The 12,807-nt window shown below is 42.4% G+C and overlaps 1 protein-coding gene across 29 annotated transcripts in view; it reads right to left on the minus strand.

The window, feature by feature from the left end:
- Positions 1-12,807, minus strand: part of phactr4b (phosphatase and actin regulator 4b) — a 187,444-nt gene that overhangs the window by 8,066 nt on the left and 166,571 nt on the right. For 28 of the 29 annotated variants that reach the window (XM_078932858.1, XM_078932862.1, XM_078932856.1 and 25 more), the window contains one exon: positions 849-1,001. In XM_078932858.1, the coding sequence (XP_078788984.1) occupies positions 849-1,001 (153 nt within the window). Of the gene's footprint in view, positions 1-848; positions 1,002-1,220; positions 1,334-12,807 lie in introns of all 29 variants that reach the window. The other variant, XR_013648178.1, reaches the window with a different exon arrangement.

Below are 12,807 nucleotides of genomic sequence, written 5' to 3' on the forward strand. Positions count from 1 at the left end.
TTATTAGAAGTGTTAAAGAGACCATCACAGCAGATTTTCTTGAGTTGATGGGTACAACAACAGCTGATGACAGTCAGCTCTCTAGTTACTGTGCTCGACAATGTTGGAGTAAACTGGTCACGTGATGACAGTCTCGTCACTGATGGCGCCCCATTAAAGGTCAGGAAGAAGGTAGGTGTTGCCACAAAATTCAGGCAGCTAACCAAGAAAAGATTCTGGGACATTTCATTGTGTTTTGCACACTTGAATGACAGTAAATATGTTTCTGCACAGGATTTGAACCCTGATATTGATGGCGGTGTGAAGTATCAGGAGAGAAAGTGAGGTTAACTCATAACTTCAGTGTTAGATGTAAAATGTTTAGTCTGTATAAAATTGAATAAACCAATGTTTTAAAAAGTGAAATGCGTGAATGAATGTGTAAAAGTTAAGTGATAAGGCTCCCAAGAAAAAAAAAACAAAGCTGTTTTTTGGTCTTGTCCGGCCCACTTAGGATCATACGGGTTGAATGAGCTCCCCGAATCAAAATGAGTGACACCCCCGTTGTAGCTGTTTTAAGGCACTCAAACCCTTACTTGCATACTTGCACTTACTTATATACTTTATACACTTTCTCAGACAGATATGAAAATTTTCACACTTCTCTGTCGTTTAAATTTCCAAAGTTCAAACCATTGTAGAAAAAATAAGTCCAGTATTATAGAATGAAAAAGACCAGAATTACTAAACAGAGAGAAATTCTGCTAAACAGCAAGACCGCAAAAGGTGAACCAGAATATAGTGAGGGGCCACAATATAGCAAACTGGCTAGCTGTAAGGCCTTTTAGTTGTTTAGATGTTTTTCTTACCTTCTCTGGTCACCGCATAGCTGACTGAAGCTCCGCAAGACACTCCTTTGGCCGGCTCCACCCCTGTGACAGCTGTGGGCACACTCTTCTCCTCTGCACCCTGACCCAAACCCAGACGTCCATACTCAGCTCTGCCAAGGCTGTATACCTGTCCTACAAGACAATCAGGTGAGATCTCATGTGAATTGCACCAGAATAAACTTACACTAAACAATCCTCAAAAATATATGTAAAGATATAACTTTAAAGGGGCCAATATTATGCTTCTCTTATGCCGTGCAGAAAAAAATATATCCATATAAATTTATTATTACCTTTGGCACACTAAAGAAAGATTTTTTAAATGAAATGTTATTTTCGCAGGTTTCCTACCAGGATGTAAGACGACTTGATCTGTGAGGCACCAGCTTTCGCTCCCTGCGGGTGCCCCCCATTTCATGACGTCAATCTAGAGCCGGCTTCGGCAGTGTCTGCATTTCGCGGACCTAAACAAACAACATCCGAACTATTGCAAAGATGGATATGCATATTGTGCATATAAAAAGGAAAGCGTTTAGCCGATCACTGCTAGCTCTGTAGAGAGAGTGGGTGTGTGCATTGGCCTCGGGGTGGTGCTGACAGTGCAGACTCTTCCTGTTCCTTATTTTCATACGTATGAATGTGAGAACCCACCCGTTTTTGTGGACTGGGAGGGGCTTGTGCTCAGAGCACAGGTTTTTAAACAGGGTTTGTACACTTTTTTTTAGCAATGGTTTACCATAACTTTTCCAAAACCTTTCACAGAATTTCCAAAACTAAACACAGTTCAGTCGGACTATTGTAGTTGGTGCTGCTAAATCAAATAAAGACACATACAGTGGTGGACAAAATTGCTGGTACCCCTCAGTTAAAGAAAGAAAGTCTACAATGCTCACTGAAATGACTTGAATCATACAATAGTAACAATGAATTAAAATTTATAGAAAATTAAATAATCAAAATCAGCCATTACTTTTGCGTTGCTGATAACAGAATTATTTTTAAAAAAAAACTAATGAAATAGGGCTGGACAAAATGACGGTACCTCCATAAAAGACTGAGAACTAATTGTCCAGGGGGTCATGATGAACTCAGGTATGTCCTTTAATTGACTTCACAGCTGTTTTCAAACCCATAACCAGTCAGTCTGCCTATTTAAAGGGAGACAAATAGTCATGTTGCTGTATGAACTGAACATGGACAACAGAAAGCAAAGGAGAGAATTTTCCCAGGACATTATAAACAAAATTATAGACAAACATGGTAAAGGTAAAGGCTATAAAACCATCTCTAAGCAGCTTGAAGCTCCTGTGACGACAGTGGCACATATTATTCAGAAAGAAAGGACCCACGGGACAGTAGCCAACCTCTCTGGACGTGGCTGGAAGATGAACATTGATGACAAATTGAAGAGACCGATAGTTGGGACTGTATCCAAAGAGCCCAGAACAACCTCCAAAGACATTAAAGGTGAACTCCTAGATCAAGGTACATCAGTGTCAGATCGCACCATTCGTCGTTGTTTGAGCCAGAGTGGACTACATGGGAGACGACCAAGGAGGAGATACATATCAGGTTGTGATATTTGTCTCCGTTTCCTTCCCACAGATGTTTACGCGCACTCGATTATCTCTACGCCCCTCCCCCTACACGCATTTTAGCCACTCACAGTGGCTTTCCCTATTCTTCTCACACGCAGTGGCCGCCTCACACACAGTCATCACGCGAGAGTGTACGTGCTCGCGTTTCATGAGTATGTATGCGAGTGTGTGTCCTTGTCCTGTCCAACAGCTAGGCAGACAGATGAGAGCTGAGGGCCTCTTGTGTTGGACATATTTTACTTTAACAAGAGGGGTTATTAATCTTCAGACAAACCAAAGGTATGTCTGAATAAACCCCTTTTGTAATTGAGGTCAAACTTTATTAATTTCAATCATGTTTGAAAATCTTTGGTGTTGGACCGGATGGAAAAGGAAAGAGGGGAAGAAGAGAGAGAGGGACGTTAGAGAGAGGGGGGGTAGGAGGGTGATAATAGGAGGGGAAGGGGGGTAAGACCATGAAGCAGCATAAAGCAACAAGTTTACTGGTTGTTAATCATTATGGTAAGGTTCAAATGTAGTACAAAAAGGCCGGGGCCTGTCCACACACACACTCAAATGTTATAAACACACCTGGTAGCTGCAAAAATGTCCACCTGTCGACATGTACACAAAACAGATAGTGTTCACACGCATACTTATGCCTTAAAACCAACTAGTGTGAAATATTTCAGTCATTCAATCATGCAAACTGTTAGTGCAAAGGTGAGCTAACACCTGTGCTCAGGTGAGTGTTTATGTTCTTCTAAAATGGATGGTGGAACGTGAAAAGAAGGAGGGAGATTGCCCAGCCACCCCCACCGCAGAAGCAGCGGCAGCCGGAATCCCCCCCAACACCACACGGGAACTGGCAGAGAACAACCGCCGCCCGGGCGACCAAGCCCGCCACCCAGGCCAGGGCCAGCAGGACCGCCGCAAGGCCCCCAGAGTCAGAGAGCAGGGAGGCACGGAGGGAAAGAGAGCGCCGCCCCAGCCCAACCAGGAGAGCAGCCCCCCCGCCCCGCCGGGAGTGCCCAATGCAGGGCCCCACCGGAGAAGGACGCCCACAGCCCCAAACGAGCACCCCACCACCACCCAGGAGTTCCGGGCATCCCCCCGCCCCAACCCCAGGTACGAGCCAGGACCCCCCAAGGGAGACCTTCCCGTCTTTATCGTTGGCCACTCCATGTAGTGTAGTGGAACGTCTGGTGGTTCCACTACGCTGCCCGTTAATTGAGAAGTCGCTCATCACAGCCCCCCCGTAAAACACCCGCATCTCTGCCGTTGATTGCTGCACTGGAGCTACGGGAAAACCGCCGCTTACACGCCTTCGGGCTGTGCCGGCTCTTCAGCCACCGGGCTGCACCGGCTTTCCAGCCGCCGGGCTGTGCCAGCTCTTCAGCCACCAGGACATACCAGCTCTGCAGCTACTACCAGGCCAAAGCAGCTCTCCAGTAACAACTGGACTAGGCCATTTTTCCTCCTGGTCTTGACCGCTTCTTCATCTCCCTGTCTCTTGTTTCTGGAGGTATTTACTCAAAATGTTTTCCTTGTGTTATACGTTATGGATTTTATGTCTCTTTGGACCCACAGAGATTTCATTGAATCTTGCCTCTGAGAGTATAACTTCTCCAACAGTTTTACAATATTCTTCAACTAAAGTCTATGAAGAAGAAGAACATCAGATCTGTCCAATTCCATATCTCATCCCCAAAGCAACAATTCAATGTGTTGCACCTCAGAATGGGTCAAATTTTATCTCTAACGGAAAAAAATTAATATGAACAAACGGATTCATAGATTAAAATGTATAATTTCTTTACTGCTTTTGCTCACTGGTAATGTGCAACTTAATCCGGGGCCTTTTCAAGACATTACACCTGAACACTTTAAATGTAGAACTGGACTTGGATTTCTGCACTTCAATGTAAGAAGTTTGTTGCCAAAACTGGACTTGATCAAGTTATGGGTTTTTACAACCAATCCTGATATAATTGTTCTCTCAGAGACCTGGTTAAAAAAGTCTGTCACTGACGATGATATTGCTATTCAAGGCTATAATGTGTATAGTGTCGTAATGTGGTCACTTGGGGAAGATTGCTGCCGCCGCTACGTCTACGTCCACCTCCACTGCGGTGACGGCACCAACAAACCCTGACACACAGATCACTAACCTCAAAAAGGACATCCAGAAACTCTCTGATGAGTCGAGGTCAAAGAATGATCTGTTGAACTCTTTTCTGGACCTGGCGCATCAACAGTCCATGCATATTGCTTCCCTGAAAGCGGCTGTGGAAGACACGAATCACTGGGATCCTGACACCTGGCCGCGGCCTTCCTCGAGCTCCACACCAAAACCACTTTGGTCTGAGGTGGTGTGCCGCAGGAAAAGACCCCTGGACCGTGATGGGCTCATTCTCTCCAACCGCTATGATGTTCTGTCGGGTCCAACATCTGACGACGTTATGGAAGCTGCTTCTCCACTCAGCGGAGAAAACCATCGCCCTGTCGCTGCTTCTCGGCCCGACAAAGAAAGCCGCCCGGCATCTGAAGATTCATCGTCCGCCAAACGCCGACAGCTACTGAGAGACACAGTGAGTAGACGCCCTGACTGCCGCCGCCGCCCGAATGTAACCCACGTCCTCGTGGAATCAGCAAGCAATGCGGGGTATCACTCTGCGGTCGCGACCGGGGCGTCAGGTTCAAAGTCCGCTGCGTCTCCCCCCGCGGCAGGTGTCGCGGTGACCGCCGCCACCTCTCCTCTTCCTGGCGGCTCGCCCCCCTCATCGGCGCTTCCCCGGCTTGCGCAACAGGTGTAACGCCAACTCCCGCTTGACCTCCTGCTGCGACGGGCCCGCTCACTTCGGCGGCCAGATCTCACGGCCGCAGGGACCCCCCTGGCTCCTTCGTCGTGGGAACCTCTATGGTCAGGCATGTTCGCGTTACCGGGAGGCGCACCTTCTGTCACCCAGACGCCCTCGTCCGAGACATCACCAACTCTGCCCACCAGCTCTCCCTTCGTAACCCCTCCACACACACAATAATAGTCCACGCAGGAGTGAATGACCTTAAGTTTCAGCAATCCGAGACCCTCAAGAAGGACTTCATCACTCTCATCCACTCCATCAAGCAGCTGGACAAACGGTGCATCATCTCCGGTCCGCTTCCATCTCCCCTCTTTGGAGACATTAAATTCAGCCGTCTGCGACAACTTCACATCTGGCTTAAAGGACACTGTATTTTCAATATTATTCCATATGTTGATAATTTCATCACCTTCTTCAATAGACATAATCTCTTTAAACCAGACGGCATCCATCCAAACCAAACAGGATCTCAACTTTTATCCATGAACATTGAACTCACACTCCGCTCTGCTAAACTGCTCACTGACTGACTGGACCACTGGCACCCATCCTCAGTTAAAACCAGAGTTATCACACAACATATCCCAGTTCACATAACAAGCAGATCTCACAAACATCCCCAGATCAGATCCACCAGATCCACAATTAGACATCTCCATAACATTCACACATTACCGGACAAAAAAAGATAAATCAATCCATCTGCACACACACACTGTTTTGAACTTTGCTATTTTAAACATTCGCTCTCTTTTAAACAAATCTTTTATTGTGAATGAGCTCATTTTAGACAACAATTTAGATTGCCTTCTTTTAACAGAGACCTGGCTGGGTACTGATGCTCCTGTTGTTCTCACTGAAGCTTCCCCACTAAATTTTTACTTTTTATTTTCTACCAGGGGAGATAAAAAAAGGCGGTGGCACTGCATCGATTGCTCGTGGCTCATCTGCAACCAAAACAATCACGCTACATAGCTACTCCTCATTTGAGCATCATGCATTTTCTTTTACCAGCCCATTTATCTTATGTGTTACTGTCTACAGACCACCAAAGCCTCCCTCCTGTTTTATTCAAGAATTTTCTGATTTTTTTTCAGTAATACATTCCAAATATAGTACAGTTTTAATAATTGGTGATTTTAACCTACAATGTTGATAAAGACAGTGATGCTCATGCAAAGGAGTTTCTCAACCTTTTGCACTGTATGGATTTCACACAGCATGTCACACAGCCTACCCGCAGCAGGGGGCGCACTCTAGACTTGGTGATAACCTATGGCCTGTCCTGCAGTGTGTCCTCTGTTGTTGACATGGCTGTGTCAGATCACTATTGTATATTTTTTAATATCACCAGTTTTACTCGACAGGAAGCTCCAGTGAGAACTGTGAGGAAACGATACATAACTCCTGATGTGGCTGCAAATTTTATCAATATTTTACATCAAACTCCCGCTCATATTTTACCTGCATCATGTGATTTTATGGTTGAACATTTTAACAACAAACTACAGTCAGCCATTGATGCTGTAGCTCCACTTAAAACTAAAACGTTGAAAACTAAAGCTACAGCACCCTGGAGGAACGAACCAATCAGAGCCATGAAACGTGAATGCAGGAGAGCGGAGAGGAAGTGGAGAAAAAAAAGTTAACTGTACATCACGAAATTTTTAAAGAACAACAAATGAGGTACAGTCATGCAATAAAAAAAGCTAGAACCCTCCACTTCTCAAACTTGATTTTACAAAACAAAAACAATCCTAAAGTTCTCTTTAAAACAATAGACAGTTTAACTAAAAGAGACTCAAATTTCCTCCATAGCAGCCTCAGATGCTGTATGTGAGAGTTTTGCAGACCACTTCAGTAGTAAAAATCAATGCTATTAGATCTACTCTTTTAACTCAAAAAGGTGTTGCTTTTAATGAATCTATAGCATTGCATTTATCAGAGGAAACACTAGAAAGTTTTATCCTGGTTGATGTTGTGGCACTTGGTCAGGTTTTCTCCCAGTTAAAGCCAACCACCTGCCTTTTAGACCCAATCCCCACATCGTTGTTGAAAACATTTGACTTTTTTGAGTTTGAGCTTTTAAATATAGTAAATTACTCTCTTCAGACAGGTGTCTTCCCTGCTGCCTTTAAAACGGCAGTGGTGAGGCCTATTCTGAAGAGTAATTTAGATCCAAACAATTATAACAATTATCGTCCAGTATCCAACTTGCCATTTTTATGTAAAATGATTGATGATTGAAAAAACTGTTTTAATTAATTTAATGAGTTTTTAAATAGAAATAACATATTTGAAAAATATCAATCCGGTTTTAGGACAAACTACAGCACAGAGACGGCCCTTGTTAAAATAGTAAATGATATTAGATGTAACCTAGATTGTCAGAAACTCTCAGTTCTGGGACTACTGGATCTCAGTGCTGCTTTCGACACTGTAGATCACAGTATTTTACTCAACAGACTGAGAGGTTTGGGCATCTCTGGTACCATACTAAAGTGGTTTTATTCCCATCTCACAGATCGAAGTTTTTACGTAAATATGGAGACATGCTCCTCAAAGGTCTTTGACATCAACTGTGGGGTCCCCCAAGGTTCAATTTTAGGCCCACTACTTTTTAATCTATATATGCTGCCACTGGGGGACGTCATCAGGAGGCATGGCGTTTGTTTCCACAGCTATGCTGATGACACTCAACTCTACATCGCTGTGTCTCCTGATGATGAAGAGTCGGTCAACACACTCTTAAAATGCATTTTAGACATTGAGTCATGGATGGCAGATAACTTCCTACAGCTAAACCAGGACAAAACAGAGGTTTTAGTGATCAGTTCTGAGGACAAGAGAGATAGTTTTATCTAAACTAAAGAATTACAAAACTTCTCAGTGTTTGAGAAACCTGGGTGTCATTTTTGACTCTGCGATGAATTTTATCCCACAAATTAAAAATATCACAAAAACAGGATTTTATCATCTAAAAAATATAGCCAGAGTCCGCCCATTTCTCTCTCTTGCCAGTACAGAGGTGCTAATGCATGCTTTTATTACCAGCAGATTAGATTATTGTAATGCCCTGCTCTCTGGTCTTCCCAGAACAAGAATAGCAAATCTTTAACTGCTGCAACATTCAGCGGCACGCGTTCTGACGAGGACCAGGGGGCAGGAACACATTGCACCGGTTTTAGGATCGCTGCATTGGCTCCCTGTGCAATTCAGAATTGATTTTAAAGTTCTTTTATTGGTTTACAAATGTTTTTATGGTCTCGGGCCTTCATATTTATCTGACATGATTTTAAAGTATGAGCCCTCGCGGACCCTGATGTCCTCTGATACAGGCCTTTTGGTTATTCCAAAAGTTAGAACAAAAACATACCGCGAGGCCTCATTCAGTTTTTACGGACCTCGCCTGTGGAACAGCCTCCCAGAGAGCCTCAGGGCCGCAGAGACTGTTCATGTTTTTAAAAGGAAGGCTTAAGACCTACCTTTTTAACTTAGCTTTTAGTTGAATTTTAGGATTTTTTTTTTCTTTTAACTAGTTTTATATGTGTATGTAAATACATTTATTTATTTATTCTATTAATTTTTAAGTCGCTCTTACTATTTCATATGCCTATTAAGGTTTATCTAATTATTTGTTTTTTTTTGTCCATGTTTTATATATATTTTAATTTTATTCCTTTAAAATTCATTACACTCCAGTGTTTTCCTCTGAGGGACCCTCCACATCGGTGACTGACCCTTCTCAGTGAACGGGGTCGCTGCAGTGGGATATCCTGGGTCTGACTCTTTTGATCGGATCTGGGGGGTTCTGTGGTAGTGTTCTCCGTGAACTTGGGTTGTGGGGTCGCTGATGTGGACAGGTCCTCAAAATATCGTTTCCCCACTTCAGGACAAAGCCAGGTCTCTACATTCTATCACTTTTTTATTTATTTATTTATTTTTTGATGTGTGTGGGTGTGTGTGTTTTTGCGGGGGGGGGGGGGGGGGGGGGGGGGGGCACGGTTTTTCTTGTCATCTTGTTTTTAAATTTTATTGTCTTTTATGCACAGCACTTTGAGTGACGTATGTTGTTGAAAAAGTGCTATATAAATAAAGGTTGATTTGATTTGATTTGATAGAGCTGCTAAGGGTGGTGGAGTAGCTATCTATGTCAGCTCTAAATTTAGCTGTTCAGTAACTGTATCAATCACTAAACCTAAGCAATTTGAGCTATTAGTCATCCGAGTGAATCCGACAGAAGTTTTATATTTTACTTTAGTTGGATGTTACAGACCACCTTTATCCAAACCAGAAACTTTGTCCTCCCTCTCTAAAGTGCTCCACAGCCTCTGTGATTCAGAAATATTAATAATGGGGGATTTCAACTGGAATTGGCTTTCTCCTGTTTCGGATCACTTTAAGGAACTGTGTGATTCACTAAGCTTGACACAACTCATTAATAATGTCACCCGATTAAATTCAGCTGATTCAAATAAATCCACTCTGTTGGCTATCGTACTAATGAATAAACCCCATAAGTTTAGTTCCTCTGCTGTATTCTGCAATGATGTTAGTGATCATTGCACAATTGCAGTAATAAGGGATGACAAAATGGTAAAATCTAAACCTGCTTTATTTTTAAAAGACATTTTAAATATTTTGAGCCTCAGGCTTTCTTTTATGATCTTTACAACTGTGATTCATCGCATTAAGTTAATTCAAGATGTAGAATGCGCCTGGGAACATTTTCATGAGACTTTTTTAAAAATCTGTAACAAACATGCCCCTGTCAAAAAATGTAGGATTTCTGGACGAAATAATCCATGGGTCACAAAAGAACTTTTACACATGTTCAGAGAAAGAAATGCTGCCTGGACCAAAGCAAGATTTACTAATCCAAACTGACTGGATCACCTTCAGAGCCATGAGAAACAAATGCACCTCTTTGACTCTGAAAACTAAATCTGATTTTTACATAAACTCTATTTCAACAAATCTTAAAAATCCCACTAAATTCTGGAAACAAATCAAAATGCTAACTGGAAATCAACTACACCTGCAAACCTTGTAGTGAACTCTGTTGCCATACAACAGAAAGAGGAAATTGCAAAACAATTTAACAAACATTTTACTTCAGTGGGCTTAGTTCCTCTATTATCTTCACCAGTGTATGGTCACTCAGATCCTCTATCCGATTCCCCTATTACAGCATCTTCTGCATGTTCTCATGCAATCAAATTTGTCATCCAACCAATTTCCAATTCAGAGTTGTTACAGTCTCTGAAAGCTATTGACCCAAAAGAATCTCCTGGTCCAGATGATTTAGACCAGTGGTCCCCAACCTTTTTGTCACCGCGGACCGGTGCAGCGCAAAGCACGTTTACCGCTGCCTGTTAAAGGCCGATTTGCGGATTTTCCAGGTTTTTTAGCGGGTGCAGGTTCCTCTTCTGTCCCTTCATTGGATCGTTTCCCCTTGTTTTTTGCTCATTTTGGTTGTTTGGGTTTAATTTTAGCGGGGTGTATCACATGATGTTTGGTGTGTCGCGACTTTGACGTGCGTTAAGTGTGACGGATGTAACAGAGAGAATTCGGTCACTTTTCAAAATAAAACGTTTTTTTCGAGAAAAACAATAAAATGGAAATCATTTTTTCTTTCTGTTCGTCCCGGTGCCAAAATTTCCTGCGGACCAGTGGTTGGGGACCACTGATTTAGACCCCTACTTATTAAGACTTGCAGCCGATTTTATTGTTGAACCCATCGCCCATATTTTTAATCTAAGTATTCAGTCAAATATAATTCCCAAAGTCTGGAAGGCAGCTCATGTTCTCCCTCTCTTGAAAGGTGGAGATCAATCTGAGCTAAACAACTACAGACCTATTTCCAAACTATCAGTTCTTGCAAAAATCCTAGAATCCCATGTAAACTCTCAACTAAAACTCTTTTTAGCATCTAACTCGGTTCTATGTGAAACTCAGTCAGGTTTCAGATCAGGCCACAGAACTGTAACAGCTGCTGTATCTGTAACAAATGACATCATCAATGCCCTAGATAAGAAATTGCACTGTGCAGCCCCATTTGTGGACTTATCTAAAGCCTTTGATTCTGTAAACCATCAGCTTCTACTACAAAAGCTAAATCTTATTGGTATAGGTGGTTCTGCTATTGGGTGGTTTAGAAATTATCTCTCACAGAGAACCCAGTGTATGATTATTGAAGATGTAAAATCAGACTTTATGAACATCAATAGTGGAGTCCCACAGGGATCAATCTTAGCTCCTATCCTGTTCACCATCTTTATAAAAGACCTAGGTAGTCATTTGCCAAATGTTAAATCCCATCTTTATGCAGATGACACCATCGTTTACACAGTTGCCTCTTCGGTCCATCTTGCTGTGAACGAGCTCCAGGAAGCCTTCAATGAACTTCAGTATTCTCTTCATCAATTACAGTTGACCTTAAATGCTAAAAAGACACAATTCAAGATATTTTCCAGGTCTCGTTCACATGATTTACTGAAGGCTGATATTCATACTTTGGAAGGGGTGAATATTGAAAAAGTGTCCTCATAAATATCTGGGTGTGTGGATTGATGACAAATTGTCTTTTACCTCTCACACTAACCACTTGCTAAAACAGCTAAAAGCACTTCTGGGTTTCTACTACAGAAATAAATCTTGTCTAAGCCTAGGTGTAAGGAAAAGACTTGTTCAGAGCACTTTCCTCCCAATTTTGGATTACGGGGACATTCGGTATATGAATGCTGCCTCGTCAACTCTCCATAGTCTGGACACAGTTTATCACAGTGCCTTGCGTTTTATCACAAACTCTGCATACAGAACCCACCATTGTGAACTGAACTCTCTGCTCTCTTAGTCTTCACTCAAAGTCAGGCGACAGAAACACTGGCTAATATTCACCTATAAGGCAATTCTCGGCAAACTACCTCAATATCTGTGCAGTCTTCTTTCTCCTGTTAACAACATATATAACTCTCGTTCCTCACTCAAATTGCTTCTTTATGTCCCTAGATTCCTCAGTGAACTAGGAGAAACAGCCTTTTCCATTGCTGCTCCGCTTTCCTGGAATAATATTCAAAACTCTCTGCATTTAAGTGACCTTATTCCATTGAATTGTTTTAAAGCAAAACTTTCTGAGCTTTTAAAAGAAACATGCACATGTCACCCTTGACCTATCTGTACCACTTTTTAATTAATCCTATTAGTCATTGCCCTACTGCTCATGTTCAATGAATAATTGCATCTGTATTTTGTAATGTATTTTATTTCTGTTGTTTTTTAACTGTATTTATTTTGTTTTGATGCCTTTTGGCCCAGCTCTTCCTTGAAAAAGAGATGCAGTCTCAATGGAATTTCCTGGTAAAAAAAATAAGGAAGCATCCGACGGGACAATGAACGACAACTTTCAGAGATCCAAAGTAACCAGCTGAAGGCAGAGGCTCGATTAGAAGAGGCTGAAACTCGCATTGATGAGGTGGAAACAACCCTACAAGCGAC

The sequence above is a fragment of the Oryzias latipes genome, chromosome 16 (genome assembly GCF_053564925.1).
Source record: "Oryzias latipes strain Hd-rR chromosome 16, Olatipes_Hd-rR_3.1".
Classification (NCBI taxonomy): Eukaryota; Metazoa; Chordata; class Actinopteri; order Beloniformes; family Adrianichthyidae; genus Oryzias; species Oryzias latipes.